At 42.6% G+C, this 22,629-nt stretch overlaps 2 protein-coding genes across 2 annotated transcripts; one reads left to right on the plus strand and one right to left on the minus strand.

The window, feature by feature from the left end:
- The first annotated feature begins 314 nt into the window (after positions 1-314).
- mrps22 (mitochondrial ribosomal protein S22) lies at positions 315-7,175 on the plus strand. The gene is made up of 8 exons (XM_083984438.1): positions 315-446; positions 1,067-1,224; positions 1,321-1,485; positions 1,616-1,759; positions 4,972-5,055; positions 5,206-5,351; positions 5,448-5,556; positions 6,792-7,175. Exons 1-8 carry the CDS (start codon positions 320-322, stop codon positions 6,882-6,884), a joined length of 1,026 nt encoding a protein of 341 aa, XP_083840564.1. The 5' UTR covers positions 315-319; the 3' UTR covers positions 6,885-7,175.
- Positions 7,176-7,304: 129 nt separating this feature from the next.
- Positions 7,305-21,913, minus strand: LOC310995449 (coatomer subunit beta'-like). The gene is made up of 22 exons (XM_083984516.1): positions 21,791-21,913; positions 21,094-21,231; positions 20,923-21,009; positions 20,113-20,239; positions 19,855-20,003; positions 19,476-19,622; positions 17,982-18,081; positions 17,723-17,865; positions 17,031-17,230; positions 15,944-16,054; positions 15,562-15,650; positions 15,358-15,464; positions 15,119-15,262; positions 14,740-14,870; positions 13,977-14,184; positions 13,531-13,641; positions 12,995-13,209; positions 12,793-12,885; positions 12,346-12,526; positions 11,912-11,983; positions 8,340-9,371; positions 7,305-8,231 (listed from the first exon to the last, which is right to left on the minus strand). Exons 1-22 carry the CDS (start codon positions 21,791-21,793, stop codon positions 8,148-8,150), a joined length of 3,672 nt encoding a protein of 1,223 aa, XP_083840642.1. The 5' UTR covers positions 21,794-21,913; the 3' UTR covers positions 7,305-8,147.
- Positions 21,914-22,629: the final 716 nt, after the last annotated feature.

Raw genomic sequence — 22,629 nt, forward strand, 5'->3', positions numbered from 1 at the left:
GTTACTTCACAGTTCATATCTGTTCTTTTTTAGTTATTTTTTCCTTCTAAATACCTTCATTTAGTAAGAAAATATTTGTTTGTCTGATGTTTACCAGAGATAATAATCACAAAGCAAAAGCCTGTAAAAAAATTTTTTTTTAAAATTAAAAAAGTGTTTTTTCTTATTCATTGTTGATAAAATGTCCAAATGTGCTACGTTGAGGAAGTAAAAAATAAAAACGTTATCCGTTGAGACCATAGACGAAAACTACACTACATTTCCCATGAGCGCTTGGGAGACAGGAAGGTCAGGTCGCGCTGATGAGGTAATAACAAACATGGCGGCGCTCGGTACAGCACGGTGTTTGCTCCGGAGCTGCTCGCGGGTGAAAAACGTCCAGAAAAGCAAACAGGTGTTCTTGAGGTGCAGCGTGAGGCCGCTCTGCACCGGAACACAGGACCACGGTTTGTTTTTGATCATTTTAATATCGATTTATTGGAGTTATTGTCCTGAATGTATCACTGACCTTGCAGCGTGTGTCGCTAGCCTCCACACTCACCCTGCGGATGTCAAACCCTCATCACATATCTGAGTATTTTAGTCTAAGGATGAGATATTAGTGCTGATATAGATGTTGTCGTTTGTGTTTTATAACATTTCTACATCTTTATGGGTTTTCTATGAAGTTTGCATCGCTGTTGTGTCCATTATGTGTCTGCAGCTGTGTCATAAATCCACTAAATATTGGTTTAAGATGCTATAACTTGTGAGACGTTTTGTTTTTACATTGTACACCTGCCGTTTTAAAGAGCTGGGCTGTATAAATTGCATTACTGTGTTTCATCATTAATAAATGAGGCAGCTTCTGTCAGATATCGCGATATTTGTGATGAGTGTGTGATCTGAACAGTGCAGATTCCTTATAAATGTAACTGCTTTCAGTCCAGTCTTGACCAGAAAATCTTGTTTTAACAGTAAAAAATATCAGCCAATAGTCAACTATGTTATCAATGAATAAAACCATGTATGGATCTGTAGTTTGTACCAACTATAAACTGATGTAATTGTGTAATTGTGTCCACAGCCTGCTCAGACCATGCAAAGCCCCAGTTCACAGATGCAGCGGTGCAGGACATCCTCTCCAGGATCACAGGCCTGGACCTGCAGAAGGTTTTCAGACCCGTCAAACAGGAGCTGAAGCCGCCGACGTACAAGCTCATGACTGAGGAACAACTGGAGCAGGTGACCTTTTAAAGAAAGCATCTCAATCAATTGGACATGTGTCACAGTGGCAGTGGTGTCACACAGTCGATTGTGTGTGTTTGTGTGTGTTTCCAGGCGGTGGAGTTGGCCAGAGATCAGGCGAAGAAGCTGCTGCAGATGCCTCCCGTCCTGCCGGAGAGGAAGCCCATCAACGACGTGCTGTCTGAGGACAAGATCCTGGATGGCATGGACACGGCCAAATACGTCTTCACAGACATCACCTACAACATCCCACACAGGGTACACACACACATTACCTTTATTTTATGTGAATGTGTGTGTGCATGATTGGATACTGTGATTCACATTGCCTGTTCTGTCCCTTTCCTTTATAAAAATGTATTCCCTTTGGGGTTATTTTTGTGTCCAGGAGAGGTTCATCGTGGTGCGGGAGCCTGATGGGACTCTCAGGAAGGCGACCTGGGAGGAGAGGGACCGGCTCGTCCAGGTTTACTTTCCGAAGGACGGACGCAAGCTGACAGCTCCACTCATCTTCAAGGAGGAGAACCTCAAGGTGGGAAATGACTCTTATCACCTCCTCCCTCCTCAATCACTGAAACAGTCACAGCTCTCATGTTTCACCTCAAACTCCTGCTGCAGGCCTTTTCCACAGCAGATATTAGTGAAGCAGAGGAAGCACAGGGCACTAATGATAACAAAGCTTCTGCTCTGTGGAAGCCAGTGGTGAAAGAAATTATTTCATGCATCTTTTTGATGCTGGACTCGAGGCAGAGGATATCCTGATGACGAGAGTCGATCTCACTCAGTGCCTTACTTGAAATCTGAGCGTTAGAGTTGATATCAGATCAGAAAAAGGTCTAATTTTTTTTTACAGAAGCCTCGCCTACACTTCCTCTTTGCGGTGCATTAGTGTTTTTGTTAACACACCACCATCTGCAAATCTGCATCATGTCTGCAGGTCACATCAGACTGTTTGATGTGTCATGGCAGGAAGAGTGGGGTGTAATTAATTTACATTTCAGCCAATTACAGGACATTGGTTCATGCTGGTTCATTGAAATATGAGATCCAGGGTTTCTGAACTAGTTTTGGCACAACGCAGGAGCTGTGTCCTTTCTTCTATGATTTAATAGTTGGTGTTGAACTAAGCTCAAACACAACACTTAAATTTAAAAGTGTCTCTCTGCCTGTGTTTTTTTTTGCTTTCATAACTTGCACACAGTGAATCTGGGGATAGGATGGACCATGAAGGATCCATCCTTTGGTAGTTTTTACATGCAGCTCAGGTGGAAATGTAGAAGTGTAAGTTCAAGCTTCTACAGAAGAGACTGAAAAGAAACAGAAAACTTAAGCTCTCATGTAAACGGGACAATGATGAAACAAATGCAAATGTCATGTTTCGACCATGTTTTTTTTTTATTGTTTATCATAGTTGGGGTAGTTTCCTCTTCTTCTGCTGTTGTTTTAATAAGGTCAGATACTGTATGTGTGGAGCTCAGACTTGATGGATACTGGAGTTGAAACAGAAACGCTGGTTAGAAATCTAGTCTAGTCTTTTCTCTGTTGCTGCAAAATGTCGCCATGTCACATGATGTCAGGCCCGCACAGCTTTGTTCTGATTGGCTTAAGGCTTCACTTTAAGAACTATATTATCTCCTGTGTTTTTCTTTCCCAAAAGAGATGCAGTTTATTTCATCTCCTCCCTCTGGCAGCCCATGTTTAATAGATGAGAACCCACATTATAGATTCAATATCCAACAAGGAAGCTGTAGAACAATTCAGTTCAAGACTTTTGTTATGCGAAAAGATGTAATGTTCATATTTTTATCCTCAAGATTTTATTTTCACCCTCCTGGCAGCCTGGTGGCTTCTTTTTCCTTTGTTACTGACATGTTTTTCACAACTGTCTGACATATTGAGGAAAACACTCATATTTTTCAAATCAAAAAAGCCACAGAACAGCTGTACGCACTGTGGGATGTTTGCATGAGCTCACTCACGCTACGAGGAGTAGAAAGTGTTCGACTTGACGGTGGTCTTTTTTATTCTCCGCGCCTGCAGTCACCAGCTGGTGGTGTTGACCGTCCAGTCAGGCGAAGTCGACAGGGAACACAACTGACGTCACCGCACCGGAGTGTTATGACCACCAGCTGTTTATATCCACAGATCTGCTCCTAATATTCACATCACAGCAGTAGGGGGGAAACCTGCTTTAGTTAAGTTATCTCAGTGTTTTGTTATAAGTTGCATTTTAAATGGAAGAAACCAACGCATTCACTCGATGTGATGAATGAACAGAGGTGAAATTCAGAGGAAAACAACAGAGTGGAGGTGATCAGCATCATCACCACTGTGGTTTTATTCTAGCACAGATGTATTGAAAACATCTTCACACTTACTACTACTAGTGAATGTATGTGAATGTGTATATTGCAGAACAACACTATATGTTTGTTAAAGTGATGTATAACTGGTGCAATGTGGTTTCCATTGCCATTTGCCCTACAAAGGAAGAAGGCAGTAACTTCCCAAAGTGAATAACTGAGAAAAATGACTGTAAAGTTTTCTAGTTATCCAGCCAACTGGGTTACAGGTAAATTTTTTTTTAGCTCTTTATTAGGTTATTCTTCCTACATATCAATTCTGATCTCTGATTTGACCTTTGACCCTTATTTGGCAGTTACTGTAGGCTAATTTATGGGGAATCCTTCAGTGGCTTGTGAACACCCTGATCAACAGTGAGGAGTGTTTTGCCTTTATTTTTTAAGTTTTTATTTCAGCGTAAACTGATGGCACATAAGAATTTAACACAAATGTTTGGATTGTAGGAAAATGTTTGAATTTGTATTGTGAACAAAGCCACCTACAGCTTGCAATGGACCACATCCCATGTTTCACACTCAACCATACATACACACCTTCTCTTCCCATTTAAACCAATTAACTTCCCCTTAAATTGTGCTATTGACAACATTTAGAAAAGGCACTTAACACCAGGCTGAAGCTGAAGTAAAGCCTGGACAAGACAAACTACCGGTACACATTTATTTTCATGTCATGATGGTTTTAGTCCTGCAGTGATAAGGACACTTGCAGGAATCAGAATTTACTTAAGACAATCTATTTCAGCCCACATCTGGAAAAAGTCCAACATGCTTGTTAATGAAGGCTTAAAGGTATTTTCTAATGTCTAATAGTGGTCCCAGATGGTGATGCTTTCTATCTGTCCGTATGTTTGTAATTGTAAAGCACTGAGCTTCCTATCTTGTATGAAAAGGGCTCTTTAAAAAGTAAATTATTATTATGAATGAATACATTTATGAATGTTTGTATAGAACATATAATAAAACATAACACAAAATAACAGTACAATAAATAAAAAGAGGAGTGGGATGAAGCACTTGCTTATCCAGTCCCACTTCTATTTTTATTCTTTTCTAGTCTAGGCTATTATTATATTAGAGTTCATACAAATTTCTGACAGACACCTGGAGGGAACATTTTCAAGCAGAAAGACATGAGCAGAATATTGCTGCATGTAATACAATTTTAATGATAAATGGAAGAACTGAATGCAGAGCTTAAATCTAATGATGTAGGTATAATTCATTGTCCCTGACAGGCAGGGGAGTAAATGTGTGATGTTGTGAGCTCTGAACACCCAGACACATTGAGAACAGGCTTAATCAGGCAGATTAAGTGAAAGCACCTCTGTGTGTGTCTTTTGGCTGAATCCATACGATCCCTCTCCTTCTCTCCTATCAGATGGTGTTTTCCCAGGATCGGCACGAGGACGTGTTGGACCTGTGTCTGGTCCAATTTGAACCCGACTCTTCAGATTACATCAGGGTAAAGACGACAGCGAACCTCTTGTTATTTCGACCCGATCGCCGACTGCGCTGAAACGTGCAGAATCATTAGAGCCTGTTAAAGCATGAAATTAGCGCTGAATGCATGAAGAAAATCACCGTGACGTCTGGTCTGTGCCTCGTTTTCCAGGTGCATGCAGCCACCTACGAGGACCTGGACAAGCACGGCAAGTACGAGCTGCTGCGCTCCACCAGACACTTTGGAGGACTGGCCTGGTACCTGGTCAACGCTCGCAGGGTGGACGGCCTCGTAGTGGACACGCTGAAGAAAGAGCTGTGAGTTCAAGACTGTTTTTTAGTATTTAGTCAAATTCCAGCACTGTTGATGTACCTGCTCCCAATTAAACCTCTGCTGTGTGTGCGTGTGTTCAGTTTCCAGGATGCCGTGAGCCTGGTGTCTCTCTTCCACATGGTCCACCCCCGCAGTGAGTCGGCTCAGGAAGCTGCCAGCCAACAGGCCACTGGCACCGACCTGCTGAAGGTGAGAAGCTGAACAACTCAGATATCTGCCGACTCCCTCTTTTTATATCCACTTTAGTCATGCGTTAAAGGTACACTGTGTAAGAATTACTCCCATCTAGCGGTGCGGTTGTAGATCGCAAGCAACTCAGTCGTATTTTTCATGCTGCATTCACGTGAAATCGGTTAGATGGCAGACGTACAACAGCCACTGCAGGTAATGGCTTAAACAAGCCTCTATGTAAACAAGTGGTCTGTCAGTGTGAGGCAAAACAATACACGTGACAATATATTGTCATGGCGATGTCGTATTGTTGACCTGACCCACGTTTTACCGTCTTTCTCTGGACTTCTGTGACTAAAATGACACCTACCGACGGCCGTTTTTCCGACTGCACCTAAATGCAGCATTCACGTGCAGTCCTCACAGTCCTCACTGCACCTCGGTGACTTTTCACAGACGCCACCTCGACCTGAGCCGACAGCTCCGGTGTCTCCGCTGAGTTTCCGTGGTTTCCTACGGTCAGCTGCCACTGAACTTAAAAACATGCCGATACGACATGTCAGCCACCACGAGCTTACCCGCTCGATGGAGATATGAATGATATGAACGGCAAATTCATAGCTTACCGGAACACTTTAGCTTGTTGATGGGGTAATTATTGATGAATGAAAAACGTACTTTTGAACGAAATAATCGATTTTCGGGATTAGATAACAGGAGAATTTACACAATGTACCTTTAAGGAAAAAAAAAACACTGCCACCTGATCCTGCGATGGTCCAGGTCAGAGCAGTTGTGTCCTCGAGGCGTAAGGGCGCATCAGGAGTCGGCGCTGAGGTCGAGTCGAGGCCGACTCCTCTAAGGTTTCCTGCGTGAGAGGCTCGGGGTTTTTACTCCAAGCGTGAGAACTGGGGGGCCAGACTCAGGACACATCAGGTCTCATTAAGACTCACGGCCCCGTGGCCTTGAAGCAGCGAGGAGGGACATTGAGAGTGACAGCCATTTAATGCGAGAGGCTGGCAGCAGGAGACACGGGTGTGTGAACGTCTGCCGCGGTCGAGACCTCCCGTTTTAGTCACGGTGTCGTTCCTGAAGTTTGGTTTTCCAGGTTTGGCCACTAAAAATAATAATAAAATAATTAATTCTGTGATTGTGGTCTTAGAACATCTTCACACACAGACTAATTGGAGTGACCTTTTTTAACCTCTCCTCCTCCTCCATTTTTCTGACCTCTTGACTTCTCTTTCCTGCAGATCTACGCCCAGAAGGAGTCCCAGAGGTCGGGCTACATCGAGCTGGCCCTGCAGGCATGTGAACAGACGGCTGCTGAAGGCTCTGCTGCCTGACACGCTCTCACACACATGTAGAAATACACCAACGCATCCCAAATCCACCAGGAGGGCCAGTAACCACAGACTGAAAATCACCGCCCACCATATTTAAGCCGTGACAACATTTAGCAGTCGGAGGAAGACTACGCTGTCAAAGCCATCAAGTCGAAGAGCTGCTTTTGAAACATCTTGTACGATGCACCAAGTTTGTCATTTATTCATGTAGAGAGATGATATGTATGTGTTTGCAGCTCCGAGTCAATTGAAATGATGTACATAACAAAATAAAGCACTGCTGTATTTGTACTTGTGTGATGTGCTGTTGGAGTGAAACAAACAAGCATCAAGACTTCTGGATAAAACAGACGACATGTGTTTTAATTCATCTTTTCAAGTCCCGATACACAGTCCAAGAGTAGGATACTGGTGAACTATGAAAGCAGCAGCTCGAGTGTTGGCCCCCGGCTTAGAGAGAAAAAAACATGCACCAGGATGATTAGAAGAGGTAACAGAGTATAACTAAACAGGGGATCGTACCTGGCTTTTACTTGTAAAAACCTTTTGCATATTTTCTAGTTATTTAAAAATACATGACATTTGGGAGACACACACTGCTCTAATTAACAAAGGTCCAGCATTTATGGGGAATCCTTCAGTGGCTTGTGAACACCCTGATCAACAGTGGTGTTATATAAAGTATAAGGAGGAAGAAGAGATACTGATATAGTCAGATCATAAAGCTTATAGCACCTACAAATGAGGAGTGTTTTGCCTTTATTTTTTAAGTTTTTATTTCAGCGTAAACTGATGGCACATAAGAATTTAACACAAATGTTTGGATTGTAGGAAAATGTTTGAATTTGTATTGTGAACAAAGCCACCTACAGCTTGCAATGGACCACATCCCATGTTTCACACTCATCCATACATACACACCTTCTCTTCCCATTTAAACCAATTAACTTCCCCTTTAATTGTGCTATTGACAACATTTAGAAAAGGCACTTAACACCAGGCTGAAGCTGAAGTAAAGCCTGGACAAGACAAACTACCGGTACACATTTATTTTCATGTCATGATGGTTTTAGTCCTGCAAGTGATAAGGACACTTGCAGGAATCAGAATTAACTTAAGACAATCTATTTCAGCCCACATCTGGAAAAAGTCCACCATGCTTGTTAATGAAGGCTTAAAGGTATTTTCTAATGTCTAATAGTGGTCCCAGATGGTGATGCTTTGTGTCATTTGGTCACTTTAAAACTGTAAAGTCTGTCCCTTCTATTCACTCAAGAGGTCTTCATCCAGGTTCACATCTGAGGTGTCGATTTCATCCAAGTCGAAATTGTCCAGATCCAGATCATCCTGCAGATACAAAGTATTTATGAGCTTTGTTGACACATACATGCAATCATATGTTGAATATCTGGGCCAATGTTGTTGAATTTTCACCAGACTTGAAAACAATTTTACCTCCTCATTCAACTCCAACTCGAGGTCCTCTGCTGGTTCTTCTGCTGCCTCCTCCTCCTCCTCCTCCTCTGCTACCTTCTCCTCTGGTGGAGCCACTGGAGGTAAAACTTCTGGGTCAGCAGGCTGCAGGATCTCCTCTGGCTTCACTGGGAGCCCCTCCTGTTCTGGTTCTTGTGCCGTGTCTGGCTTTAATACTGGCATTGAATCTCCAAGTGGGTCTAGCAGTGGATCGAGGACAAACTCTGGAGAGGTTTGGACTTGGAGCGGTGCATCCAGCAGCAGTGAGCTCTCTGTGCTTTCGAAGGAGATGAGCTCCTCCACTGCCACGGCTGATGATGCTGTTTCCAACACAAGTTCCTGGGTAACAGGAGTTTCATCTTCTTTTTCTTCTCCTTCTTCTTTATCTTCTTCTGCGGTGTCTACAACGGGTGGTGCATCTACAGACATCAAATCAATCTCCAGCTCGTCATAAACATCAGTATCAACCGTTAATGCAGTGGTCACCAGGACATCCTCTGTTGCCGTGGTTTCTGTTACCACTGTCTCACTTGGTGCTTCTTCTGTTGCCATGGTGGTCTCTGTTGTTGTCTCAGTAAGACATGTTTCGGAAACAGAGGCAGCAGGAGCAGCTTCTGTTGCCATTGACGTCTCCTGAACATCGTCCTCAACCAAAGAACTGGCGACATCTTCCACTGGTTTGGACTGTATCATCTCAGGCTCACTGGGGGTGTTCTCTATGTTGGACTCCTCCACAACGTCCTCCTCAACAGAGAGTGAAGTCTTCTCTAATTTAGTGATGATGTCTTCCTTGATTGCCGTCACCTCTGGCTCTAATGCAGACACCTCGACTTGCTCTTGTTCGACAGGAAGTGGGGACGCTGCTGTTGGGAGTGATTCTACTTCTACTGCTGAAACAGGAGCGGCGATCTCTTGTTGAACTGGGATGGTCTCCTCCACTACTGCTGCTTCTGGGGTCACATCTTCTGTTGCTGCCACTGATATTAAGTTTTCATCCATGCTTTCCACCGCTTCCTGCACACAGACCAGATAGAGTGACCATTTTAAAACAGCTATACTGCAAATTTTATATTATAAGAATTGGTTATGACCATATGTGCCTACAGGACTGCTTGTAGAGATGATTTAGAGATTATTAATACCTGGTTTAGCAGTCCAACCACAAGCTTTATGGCCTCTTTTAACTCACTGTTCTAATTTTCCTAACTTTTTTTTTGTTCAATATATCTAGGCTAGAGCTAAAATATTCATTATAATGTACAACAACAGTGTGTTCACCCTAACAGCTTTGTAGAGTGATGATATATACATTTTTTATTTAACCTTTATTTAACCAGGTAAAACCTGTTGAGATCAGCACACGTTGTCAGCAAACATTCATAAAATAGAAAAAGGCCTACATTACAATAAATAGGGCCACAATTAAATATAAGTTCAAACAAAGTGCAAGGAGCAAAGGAGTCATGGTGGCAAAAATGACTAAAAGCGAGGCACCGTTCAATTGATTTTTGTTATTTGTCCTTTAGGAAACGATGGAAGACATTAAAAGATACGAGTTCAGACATTTTCAGTTTGGCCTTAAGATTTTTCCATGTTGATGGGGCAGCAAAGGGTTAGGGTTAGGCGACCACAGCCAGTGAAAAACCTCAACAATGTATAGCCTATGTCAACAATGTGATCCTCTGTTCCCAAGAAACCAAAGAAATCTGATATTGAGGGTTGAAATAGTTGTAAGACCCAATTAAATGTGAAGAAAAAAACAAACAAACCCCAAAATACTCTACTAGCTGTGTCAAATAATTCACTGACTGGCTTCGTGAATTTATGCAACACATAAATAGCCCTCTGCATAACATCATCACTGTTTATAAAAGTGCAGTCTTCAGGCCTTGTGTGACTGTGGCTTCAAACAGATTATTTATGGAACAAGAAACAATGCAATACAGTGCAATATTTGTCTCCTGAGGCACAAGAGGGAGCCGTGGCACTGCTAAAAACAGCCCAGGGCCTTACGTTGCTCATGCCCTATGTACAGTGTTTGGAAATGTCTTGCTGTGAGCAGGGATGGAGGTTACAATATCCTCCTAATGTCTGCCTTGGTTCTGAACCAAATTTGAATACATTTGCATATGTTAATGATTTAAGATTATAACAGAAGAACTATTAGGCTAAAATATATTCCTGAGAAATCATTTGAAAGGTGACCTCACCTTTTTTTTTTTTTCAATGAGCTTAAGGTGACCTCACCTTGTTTCTGTGCCTGTTTTGCATATGACACAACATAAACTACATAAAATGTAATATTTTATAACCTTGGGTTATGGTTATGATTTAACAATAGAAGGCTCCGAAATATTTGGAAATGTTAAAAACTAATAATAAACTAAAACGTTACTTATGCATTCAGATGAGTGTTTTAGTTCCGTCAGTGTCAGACGACTAATACATCCATGGACGACACTCACTGCAGATATTGAGCGCGCGCGAACAGGTGTAAACAGGAAGTAGATCGTCCACTCTTTCGTTGCTGAATTAAAAAAAAAAAAAGGAGAGAAACTAAAATACGCAATTTAACCGGACAGCAGCTGATAGCAAAGATGAAACAAAGTCGGCAATATTTTTTATTTCATTATCCTGATATTTTCACCACTGACAGTTGAGGCTGACGAGCCAATCAGGGAGCGCGGATGTGTAGCCTACGTCATCAGTTTTCAAAGTGAAACGCGGTCACTTTGACTTTACAGACCTCACCGTTTTCGGCAGTCGGCAGACTCGGCACTTTAGCCAGCACGCAGAAAAAGTCCGCGTGGCAGTGTGAAGGTAGTGCTTCATTCAACTCTATTCAGCGTCATTCGGAAAAAAAAACAGACTTTTTCATCTGATAATAGACTAGTTGTCTTGTCTCAACCCTCCTGGAGTGAAAGCTAATTGGAACTTTTCAGAGAGATCGCCATCAGACAGCTAACAGAAAAAACACCACACCCAGAAAACAAGGCCCAGATGCAACAGAGATTAGAAAACTGAATGAAAAGTGAGGCAGAGCTGGTTGGGATAAACAATGTGAATTCTCATGACGATATCCAACTTGGAATACTTTTGTGAAAACACCTTTTGTTTTGATTTTTGTGATATGCGGACACTCATGGACCAAAGGAATATAAATGATGGAGGATGACAGAAGACTCCAACTTCTAGACTTCTGAAAGGTACGGTCAACACCACTGTGCTGGTGTATAAAGCATAGTTATTTGCTTATCATAGACAAAAAAAAAATATTCTACACACTTTAACTGCTCTAATGAAACACAGCTTGTCTAGATATTGACGAAAGTTTAGCTTCACAGAGTCAGAACCCATAGAGAAAGTTCAATGGGCAGATGTGTGGTAACTGGACAAAGCAGAAATGATAGGCTATATTATCATGATATATTATTGTTTGGTTTTCTTCATGCTCATTGGTTTCTGTATGTTTTATTTGAACCTGCTGAAGCTTTGACAACACTGGGTTCATATGTCCTGTGATGAGATGTGTAGAGATGCAGAGTGATCCTCACCTCTTGTTCACTGACCTCTCCTGTGGACACAAAACCTGCAGATTCCTCCAGGACGTTACGCTCCTCATTTGGCTGAAAAGCAGAAAAAACAGGCCAAATATGATCTCATATTTTAAATTTGATTGATGCCTTAAATGAGTTATATGCAATTATTTCTGCTAGAGAGCCCGGTCTCTTGCTGGGAGCAGGTGGTGGTGATGGTCGATGCCAAGAGCTTCAGTCACGGTTGCATATTTAAGACAAGAGGTTATAATAGCCTACGCCCTCTTGTTCAGGGTGGACTGGACGCTGTAGTGACTTTTCTGTCTGAAAATGACACGTTGGGCTGAAGCTATCGGGTCTAAGCATAGTAGCTTTACCTACTTTGGGCCATGTAGCAAGAGTAAAACATATTTATCAAATAACAAATTTAGGTTCCTCTGACTTTTACTGACCATGATGAGTGGGTACTCTGCGGCCGGTCTGACCCTGACGTGAGTCTCCTTCAGATACTGCTCAGCCTGCAGGGCTTGCTGGAGGCCGGGGAACAGGTTGCTGTACTGGCTGGGGTCAGCCAGAGCATCTGCTGCCTTCTGGTTGACCTTGGACAGACTCTCCTTCCACAGCTTCACCACCCTGAAGGAGAAGTGTATAGCTACAGCTCACTGGTAGTATTTCCATTCATAAACTATTTCAGTTTAGCACATTTTTCTCATTGATTTTCACCTTGTTATCCTCTGAGAAACAAAAAAATGTATATAGTCTATTTTTTTGGCAAACTATAGGCAGAGTGGAACATGCAGAGTTTCTGAAGGACAAATGCGGATTAATATACGTTCACAAACACAGCACAGTGTAACACTCGGGCACACATGCTTTAAACTCAACAGAAACTACTTTACCTTGACACATGGCTGGGCAGATATGTCCTTGCCAGGAATGCAGCCTCTGGCAACCGGTCTGTTTTGATGAGAAGGTCCAGACATTTGTCCAATCTGGGCAAACACACAAAATTGGTGATGACATATATAAAAAAAACAACAACTAAATATAAACAAGTTCAAACAACTCCACCCTCCCCCCTTCCCCGGCTTGGACACTCACTTTCCTTGCATGAAGTAGGTCAGGAAGGCCACATTGGTCTTCCCATCCCTCTCCGCCCCCTCGGCCAGTTTGCCCACCATGTCCGTGTTGCCCGAGGTGGTGGCCAGCAGCAATAATCCCCCATAATCCTGAGCTTGGTGCAGACACTCTTGGGCTAGGCTAAACTGGCACTTTGTAGTAGCGAGCTCTGCCAGCTGCTTCCATTTGTGCTCTGACTGGAGCCCCCAGCGTGTCAAAGTGCCAAAGAGACAGGAGAGAGGATTATCACAACACAACAATACACTGTGAAGCAGTTACTCAGTGTGAGATGCCAGGCTTGTGACTCACCCTGTCAGACTTGTAGAGGAAAAAATGACTGAATCTATACACATTATCCTGCAGCGAACAGTGAAGCTCTTGCGTCATAGGTGAAATTTTTGCTCAAACAAGATCAGAAGCAGTAATCCAGAGCTGCATATTTACATTTGCTTATCTCCTAGCTATGCATGTGCGGTGTGTGTGTGTGTGTGTGTGTGTGTGTGTGTGTGTGCACTGACCTCTGCCTCCAGGGCCAGTTGGTAGGCTATCTTGAGCTCACCCAGCTGCAGAGCAAGTTCAAACTTGTGTTCTGGGTCGGTGGACACGGCCAGGGCCTGCTGTTTGAAACCCTACGCAACACATGGAAACACACGATTAACGCATTAACAGTTTTTTTATTTTAATTTTTTTCTGCTCTGTAAAGCACAGTGGCCCACGGTGTTAAGAGGTTAGATGTGAAAAAAGCTGAGTGGTAAAAAGAGACTGCGTGAGAAGCGAAACCATTCCCTGCATAAATATATCTTAAAAGAAACACACAAAAATTCAGCCAGGAGGTTTTTTGCTCCATCTGGCTGCCTGATGTTTTGAAAATTATGCACCAAACCCTGAATTTATTGTCTCCTCGAGCACAAGAAACAAGACGTGGACTTGGAAGTTGGAAAGATAGCAGAGAAGATAACTGTACCTGTTTCTCCAAGAAGTTGGCTACCCTGGTCCTCTGCTCCTTGGGGATTGTGGGTAGGACTTTGTCGGCCGTGCTGAAGTCCCTCCTCATGACGGCCGTCTGGTACTCCAGCACCGACAGCAGCAGGGAGTAGCTGATGATGTTCAGCTCCTTGTCTCCGAGGTAGAGACGGTCGTCCTTGGGGATGTAGCCGAGCAGATACATGGTCCTACGCCAGAGGAAGACCAGTTTTAAGGAACTTCAAGAAGAATATCTGATGGTTCTGATTTATTATCAAAAGTGGACGGTACGAGTAGATCCTCAAGGGATCCCGATCGTGACACATTTGTGCTGTGCTGCCTCCATGAATAAACCATGACATGCATCTTTGTGTGACATTTTACTAGGGGTGGGAGAAAAAAATCGATTCACATAAATATCGCAATACCTTTTCTGACAATTTTTAAATCTATTTAAAAAAAAAAAAAGATTTTTTTTTTGAATTTTTATAAATATTGTGCAATGTGCATTTGTTAGCCTTTTTTACATACAGAGAATACAGGTTTTGAAAAGGGTTTAAGTTCACTTTATAATGGAGTATGTTAATTTACAGTATTTGTGTGCAGATAAATGTTAAAAATGCAGACAAAAAATCGAGAGAATCGGCAATATTGTATAATCGCAATTTAAATCGAATCGCCATCCAAAAAATCGTAGAAGAATCGAATCGGGAGAAAAGCGTATCGTCCCAGCCATACATTTTACACCTATGAACGCCTCGCACCTGTCCATGTGAGCGATGGTGATGATCTCTCCTCCAACGTAGTAGTTGAGTCTGTTCACAGAGCTGGTGTAGATGAAGCAGTCTCCCACCCACACCCCCGTCTTCACCACCTCCGGCACCTCGCCCTGCACCTGGCCAGCGTGAAGTTACAAGAAGAAGAGCAGCGTAAATTCATCCACAAGCTATCTGCATTCTCCACAAAGTCACATTTCAAACAAAAAGGCACCAAAGGAAAAGCAGTATTTGAAAAAATGAACGTGCGGTAGCTGCTGGTAAACCCATTTTTTCTGTTTTTCCCATCATGTGTTTTTAGAGATTACTTTCTGCAAAGTGAATTATATATTGTGTTGGCTGGAATACGCCACTATGGGTCTCTGACCTCGAAGGCGTCCTCTATGCCGTCCTCAGAAATGCTTTCCTTGGATTCCTGGGCTGCTGCCACTTTCTCTGGCAGGTAGCGCAGCACAAAGAAAGACTCGTCTGTAGCGATGCACACCAGCTCTCCAGAGTCGGACCAGAAGATCTACAGACAGAACGACAAACCCTTTTATAATGGCATCAATGCAGTAAACACGGAGGACCGAGAGCCGTCACAGCCGTGACGATGGTGTGACTCACGTGTTTGGGTTGGATCTCGATGCGGCGGATGAGTTCAACACTCTCCCAGTCGTAGAAGGCCAGGCCGCTGTTGGACCTCACGCCCAGTAAGAAGCCGGCAAAGATGCCTGTGTGGGTCGGCAGGATACTCTGCATTACACACAACCTGACACATATAGACTGTATGTGCTCACACAGCAAAACAGAATTGCAAATGAAACCCACCTTCAGCCCCAAAGTCTGGTTTAAAAGCTTTCTTCTCTTTAAAGTTCTTAAAGATTTTGAGCATACTGTTGCCTTCCCTTACGGCGTACCTGTAGATGATATGTACACAGTTTAATATAGCACAACAGAGTGACATTAATTATACTTACAAATATTGTACTGTAAGGACTGTTTAAAGTAATAGTTTTTAGACTTTTATATCAATATCATTTTACTTCTGTATGTTAAATATTAAGCTACAGCCAGCAGACAATCAGGGATATAGCTAGTAGTATAGCTCTGTTCACAAAGCCAAACCCTCCAGCATATTGGAAACTTAACAGTTAAAAAAAAACAAAAATCAAACAGTCGGACAGTTCCTTTAAGGTGTTTACAGACTTACTGTGAGGAGTCATGTGCCCAGACAAACTCCAGAGCTGTGCCAAAGCTCTTGTTCCTCAGGGCCATGGCGGTGTAGATGATGTACTCTCCATCTCCACACACCACTACGAACCTGCACATTCACGAAAATACAACATGCATTCATATTTAATGTGAAATCTATAAGCATACCTGCTGTGCAATCCTGGTTTATTATGGACTTTAATCACTCTGCTCACGAGGTGGTCGAACAGGAATTTGTTAGATAAAACCTAGATTTGTTATTTCTCCAGTTTCCTTTAAACTATAACTATATTTTCTAGTGTTAAAAATGTGAGTTTTGGAGGGGAACGCTACTTGGATGATTATGCTTTCATTAACAGCTGTGTGAATAAATGGATGGAGGAAATTATCACTTAATAATATTGTCAATTTAATTTTATTCAGTGTTATTTCTTTGGTTTTTAACTACATTAAAGGAATAGTTCACCAAAAATGAATACTCCGGACTAGTTTTTTTATTCCTCAAAGTGCATCTGGAGATTCGGGAGGCCGGTTCGTAGCCCAACGAAAACTTTATATGAGAGTCAATAGCGACCGACACAAAAAGGTCCATAAAACTACACAAAAACCTTGTAATCTTCCTCCTTACTGCTCGTCCACTGCAATCCAAGTGTCCTAAAGGGATATAGTCCAGGGTTTACTCGAAACTATGTAATTTAAGACATTTTTACAGCCTAAACAGTCCTGTATTGTGCTCTAATGTCCATACGCATGAACACGAGAGCGCGCCCCAGGCAAATTCAATACATGACTGTTAGGCTGTAAAAATGTCCTAAATGACGTTGTTTCGGGTAAACTCTGGACTATATCTCTTCAGGACACTTGGATTGCAGCAGACGAGCAGTGTGGAGGAATATTAGAGGGTTTTTGTGGACTTTTTGTGTTGGGCGCCACGCTATTAATTCTCATACTGTATAAGGATTTCCTGGGTCTCCAGATGCACTTTGAGGAATAAAAAACTACTCATTTCTATTTCATTTTTTGGTGAACTGGTAAAAGTGAACCTCAGAGGTGAATCACCACAGACCCGCAGGCTGGTGTCTCACCTCCCGTTGGGGCTGTGCTGGATGGTCTGGGGGTAGATCTCACAGCTGCCCATGTCTTTGACACCCAGCGCCAGTCTCTCCCCATCACTGATCTCAGCCTCTCCCATGGCTTTCAGGTTGGCCTGCTGGACCTCGGAGTGGCGAGCCCACATGACCTTCCCGCTGGCGTCCATGGACATGGCCGGCTCCTCCCGACCCAGCTGAGACGGCGAGGGAGAGAGAGGAAACCAGAGGATGAGGTGAGGGAAGCAAACCGTATTAAAGAGGAACTTAAATGATAAGGAAGTGGTGGCAACAGGAGGAGCAGCTTTTTTAATAACACAGGTCAGTAAATATTCCTCCAGCTCACACAATGCAATCCGCTCATATCACACACTCCAACTGATGTTATATGATTTGGCTGCACAGAGCTGCTGCTGCTGAGGATAAAGAGGTCGTGTCCTCTATTTTCTCTGGGGATTTCTGGGTATTAACAACAGAAATTGCTATTTTTTTTACAGTTTACACTCGAATGTTACCGTTCAATTTTCTGTTAACAACAGATTACTGACTTTATTCTCTCAGCCAGAGGTTCACAGCTGCAGGGCTTCAGGCCCCAGGAACAGAATAGAGGCATAATTGTAGCTTTATCCTGAGGTGTTTTAACATTTTACTCCCGTCAGAGCCAGAGACTATGCCGTACGACCGTATACCTTGATGATGATGCTGCCTTCATCATAGCCTAGAGCCACGCTGTTGGAGCCGGGCTGGCCGCATATACACCACACCCTCTCCATGCCGTAGTTGAGTGTGTTCTCCAGTCGGTAGGTGTTGCAGTGCCACACTCGAACAGTGCCTGAGGAAACAAAGAGCTTGTTTTGAACAAAGGTGCTGAGCTGACTTTGGGCTGTAGCTTTGCTCTGTGTGTGTGTGTCTGTCTGTGTGCGTGCGCGTGTAGTTTTCACAACCCACCATCCTCAGAGCCGGTGAGGATGATTGGCAGCTCGGGGTGGAAGCTGACGCATGTCACGTTCTGGGCGTGACCCTCCAGGGTCTGAACGCAAGTTTTGTTCTGGTAGAAAGAGACAAACAGCACAAACACTCGTCACTGTGTCTAAGCTGCTCATGTGTGTATGTTGTCGATATACATCACTGAATGATATGCTCTGGTGTGTATAGATATCAATTGCATGCTCAACAAATCTGAACCCAAATATATAGTTTTTTGCAAACGCATACACAACATTGCAGAGAATTATATTCCTGCTTTTAGGGATGCATAACTATTGGTACAGATATTTATCAGATAATTACATTTTACAAATACAATTTTTGCCTATTACTAGAACCAATTATAATCAGCCAACATTGCCTTGATTTTGCTCATTTTCAGTACATTTGGCCTCTAAGATGATTTGAAACATTTACAAATGTTGATTTTTGAAGAGTCATAACTGTTCTTGTTTTTGTTGGGATTGGAGTAGTGATGTCGGTTTTATTATTTGGTTAAGTCAGAGGCAGAGCTATAATGTTGAATTCATCTTTACTAACTTCCTAAACCTCAGGTGTGTATGTAAACTATTAAAAATGTTATTGGATATATCGACATCTGTTATGAAAAGCAGATAGTTTTCGGTATCGGTGGAAACTCCCTACCATCCCTACCTGCTTTCACTCCTTCTCCTTCTGCTGCCTTTGCGTATCATATCTGAGCTGAGAGGATGCACATGCCTCGGTTATTGAATCAGTTTCTTCAACTGAAGAAAGCAGGCTCACAGGCACATGTCTATTTGAGATAAACAAATAACTGTGTGGGCATTGTTCTGCAACTGTGAGTGTGGTGAGGCGCTTTTAATACAGAGCAGATCAACACTCGTCTGTTTAGAAAAGTAAAAGAACACTGTGAACATGGTTGTGAAAACGATGTTGTAAATAATTGATGTGAAGAGCAAAGATTTCCATGTGGTATTTTATCACTTCATGTTGAAGCTTTGTTGTCAGTCTGGAAAAATTACAGTGGATTAGTTCAATGTGCTTTTCTAATTTACATAGAAAATTACTTCCACTGTGTTTTCCTATTGTTACTTTTTCACAGGGAAGTGTGCAACACTTTTGTAGTTAATTAAATACACAGTGTGCGGTTGATACACAAAGGCTGTCGGGCATGTCTGCTCATACATGAAACATTTAAATTATTCAGCCACTTGGAGAAAACATGTGAGATGAGAGAAATCAAAGCTCATAACTATTCTTTTCAGTTCGTGTAATGATTATTTCAAATGGACTGGAGCATATTGTTGTGCTTATGTGACTGGAGAATGTATATTTTTTTAATTGGCTTTGTATTATAGAATAGTAACACTTCTGCTATTGCCAAATAGCCAGTAAACAAGTCAGTATACAGTTGATACTAGAAAGCAAATAAAATAAAGTCCAGTGTGTGTGTGTGTGTGTGTGTGTGTGTACCTGATAATCCCAGATCTTGACGAGTCGATCATCAGCCCCTGATATGAGGTAGGGCTTGTCTCCCCCACTGTAGTAATCAATACAGTTGACTCCCTTCTCATGGCCTTCCAGAGTGAAGTTAGGAAACTTGGAGCCGAGCTGCCACACCTACGTCAGCCAGAGTGGAGTTAGTGACCAGTTGTGTATCAATGTTTCTTTGTTATTTTGGAAATTACGCAAAGGAAAACAGCTCGTAATTGAAACCACATTACCCATAATCTCCGGCTGTGACGTTTCCATTCAATTAAAACAGGAATAACGACACCGTGTTCTGTTTGTGCCCTGCAGACATTTGCCCTTGTGCGCCTTTGCATGTGTGTGCGTGCATGTGTGTGTCTACCTTGACGGTTCTGTCCAGAGAGGCGCTGGCAAACTGGTTGTTGTCTTTGGGGTTGATGACGATCTGCATGACGTAGTGCGTGTGCCCCTCGAACACCTGACCGCACGTCCACTTCCTGTCCCAGTCCCACAGCTTGATGGTCATGTCATCTGTAAACACGCACACACACAAGACAAAAAAGACAATGATATGTGTGTTTAAACGGCTAAAAGTGCGAGACGCTGTGTGTGTGTGTGAGTGAGTGCAGCTCTGTCCTACCACTGCTGGTGAGGATGTAGGGCTGCATGGGGTGGACGGCGATGCAGCGGATGTAGTCGGAGTGAGCCTCGAACATGTGAACCCTCTCCAGAGTGTTGTAGTTGAACACACGGATGTGCATGTCGTCCTGGGGGAGGGGCAAAGACATTAACCAACAAATTTGTCCATAAATATGTAAAGAAAATGACTGATGATGACAGAGGAGCGGGTGGAAATTAGCCCAGCATGGTGGGATGTTTTGACCCTGCTCAAGCTTTACCTTAATGCAAATGTATTATATGACTTGTACAAAACAATAGACATGATGTTCAGTTGTGTAAAAGATACACATCGATCTCGAACTAGCTACAGTATGCAGCTATCTCTTCTACGTCCTGTTTATTCTAGGAGGAAAAATAAAGATTAACCTTTTTTAACAGGAGCACAGTGGCCCCTAACTTAAAATGTTAGGATGGCAAGCAGAAAATTTAGGGCTGCACACCGTAAATCGTCTTGCAAAGCAAATATTCACATTTCCTTTTACTGCAAACATTGGCCTGCCACCTTTAATGACACATTCCTGATACTTTGAGTCACTTCTTCCATTTTTTACCATAGTTAAATAGGAAAATGTACTGCTTGCATACTGTATGTGCAAGTTGATTAAAATTTACTTGCACTGTCTAAGATTTTAGGGGCAAAATGCCCCTGTTCAGGGACAGTCTGGAGCCATGAAGCGACTGAATCAAACTAACTTTAGATAAATATGTATTTCTTAAAAGCTCATATGACTAATATGTGTTGATGCTCCGTTGGAGTTAAAGTACTCACTGCTCCAGCGATGATCCAGTGTTTCCTGGCTACGAACTTGGCCACTCTGACGGGCAGATCACACAGCTCAAAGGTTTTCACCATCATCTGCACACAATGTCATGTTATAATAATGTGATTATGTGAAGGATCATTCATGTTGATAATGTGAGTGGTTAAGCGATAGTGAACCTGTGTCTCATGGTTCCAGACCACCACGCCACCGCTGTAGAGGCTGACCACCATCCACGGCTCGGTGGGGTGCAGGTCCACACTCTTCACCCGGTCTGAACGGGCCGTCAGCCTCCGCTTGATGTCCAACCTCAGAGGCTGTGGACAGAGAGAGAGGAAAATATAATCCACAACATCTCTGATTGTAAAAACACATGCTAAATAGACTGTAAGCAGTTCTTCAGAGGTGTTTAAATGCAGAGTTGTGATGCAAACATCTATAATAACAGACTGTACTGTGGTCTCTCTCTCAGGTTTTGGGGATAGCTATGAATTTGGCTCGGGGGTGTGTGTGTGTGTGTGTGTGTGTGTGTGTGTGTGTGTGTGTGTGTGTCGGTCTGTTGTTACTTCCCATTCCACATTTCATATGCATGCCTGCTCCAGAATGACTGGCTGCTCTCAAGTCTCCTCATGTCAGAGTGAAAACTTTCAGCTTTCACATTATTAATCTTCACTTTTGTGCATGTTAAGTAAAAATATTTACACTTTGTTGCTTTGAAATAGAAAGCACTTTTTGGATTGTGCTTTTGCATATGGTTTCTGAATGGATATGGTTTACAGTAGGAATGGGGTTGGACCGCGGATAAAATGACCCGAAAACGTCAAACAACACACAAAGTTACGTTAGATAAATATTTAGTTTGTTTGTTCCGCCTACCATGTTTCCACGTCAGTCAGTCAGTCACTCAGTCCCTGTCAGGTCCAGTAAAGAGACCGGCCTCGGTGCTGCCCTCGTCGGGCTTTCCTGCTGGATCTCAGCGGACAAAGTTTGGCAACCAAGCGACCAAGAGTAAAAACAAAGTGATTTCCGGTATTGATTTTCACAATAAATCTCACATCGGTTAAAGCTCTGAAAAAGGAAACAATTTACATAAAACCACTGTCATGAATAAAACTTCAAAAGATTGAGGCTAAACTCTGACAAATTAAAAACTGTAAATGTGTAAATTTGAATTTATAATTAAAAAATCTGAAAAAATGATTTGTCATTCAATCAATGCAAAGTGCCAGAAATACAATGTAACTTATAATACATATGATTTATGTTCCGAATAACATTGATGCCTATGCACATTATAGATTCACATGATGGAGACATAGGCTAATTAGTAGGCTACAGTCTGCTGCACAATGTAGCCTATAGGCCCATGAAACTGTAGGCCTATCATGATCCATTATGTTTAATAGCAGTGTTTGTCAAAACTGTTATTCAGTGGTGAACACAAATTAATAAGTGTTAGAAACCTTTATTTTCGTAATATTTGCTATTTTCATTCTATTTTAAACTTTTTAGTTTTTTTGTCCGTAAGTGTGGGCTTTTACTTTGGCGACAAAATCAGGTATTTCCGGTCCGTGGCTACCTGTCACTTCTCCGGTTTGACGCAACATTTTTCTGGCGACGTGGATCCTCCAGCGCTTCCTGTAGAGGAGCAGCTCGAGATCCGGCAGAGAAGTAGAACATGTTGTACCTGTGAGTTTCTACTGCGCACAGCGCTC

Source organism: Trachurus trachurus, assembly GCF_905171665.1.
Source record: "Trachurus trachurus genome assembly, chromosome: 13".
NCBI classification, from domain to species: domain Eukaryota; kingdom Metazoa; phylum Chordata; class Actinopteri; order Carangiformes; family Carangidae; genus Trachurus; species Trachurus trachurus.

What these genes read in the sequence shown, in the direction of transcription:
- mrps22 (XM_083984438.1), top strand. Translation starts at nt 320, where the DNA reads ATGGCGGCGCTCGGTACAGCACGGTGTTTGCTCCGGAGCTGCTCGCGG. An exon ending in CACCGGAACACAGGACCACG is followed by an intron (nt 447 to 1,066) that starts GTTTGTTTTTGA and finishes TTGTGTCCACAG; the next exon opens with CCTGCTCAGACCATGCAAAG. An exon ending in TCAAGGAGGAGAACCTCAAG is followed by an intron (nt 1,760 to 4,971) that starts GTGGGAAATGAC and finishes CTCTCCTATCAG; the next exon opens with ATGGTGTTTTCCCAGGATCG.
- LOC310995449 (XM_083984516.1), bottom strand. An exon ending in CCTCACCGGCTCTGAGGATG is followed by an intron (nt 17,866 to 17,981) that starts GTGGGTTGTGAA and finishes TTGTTTCCTCAG; the next exon opens with GCACTGTTCGAGTGTGGCAC. An exon ending in AGTTGGAGTTGAATGAGGAG is followed by an intron (nt 8,232 to 8,339) that starts GTAAAATTGTTT and finishes TTGTATCTGCAG; the next exon opens with GATGATCTGGATCTGGACAA.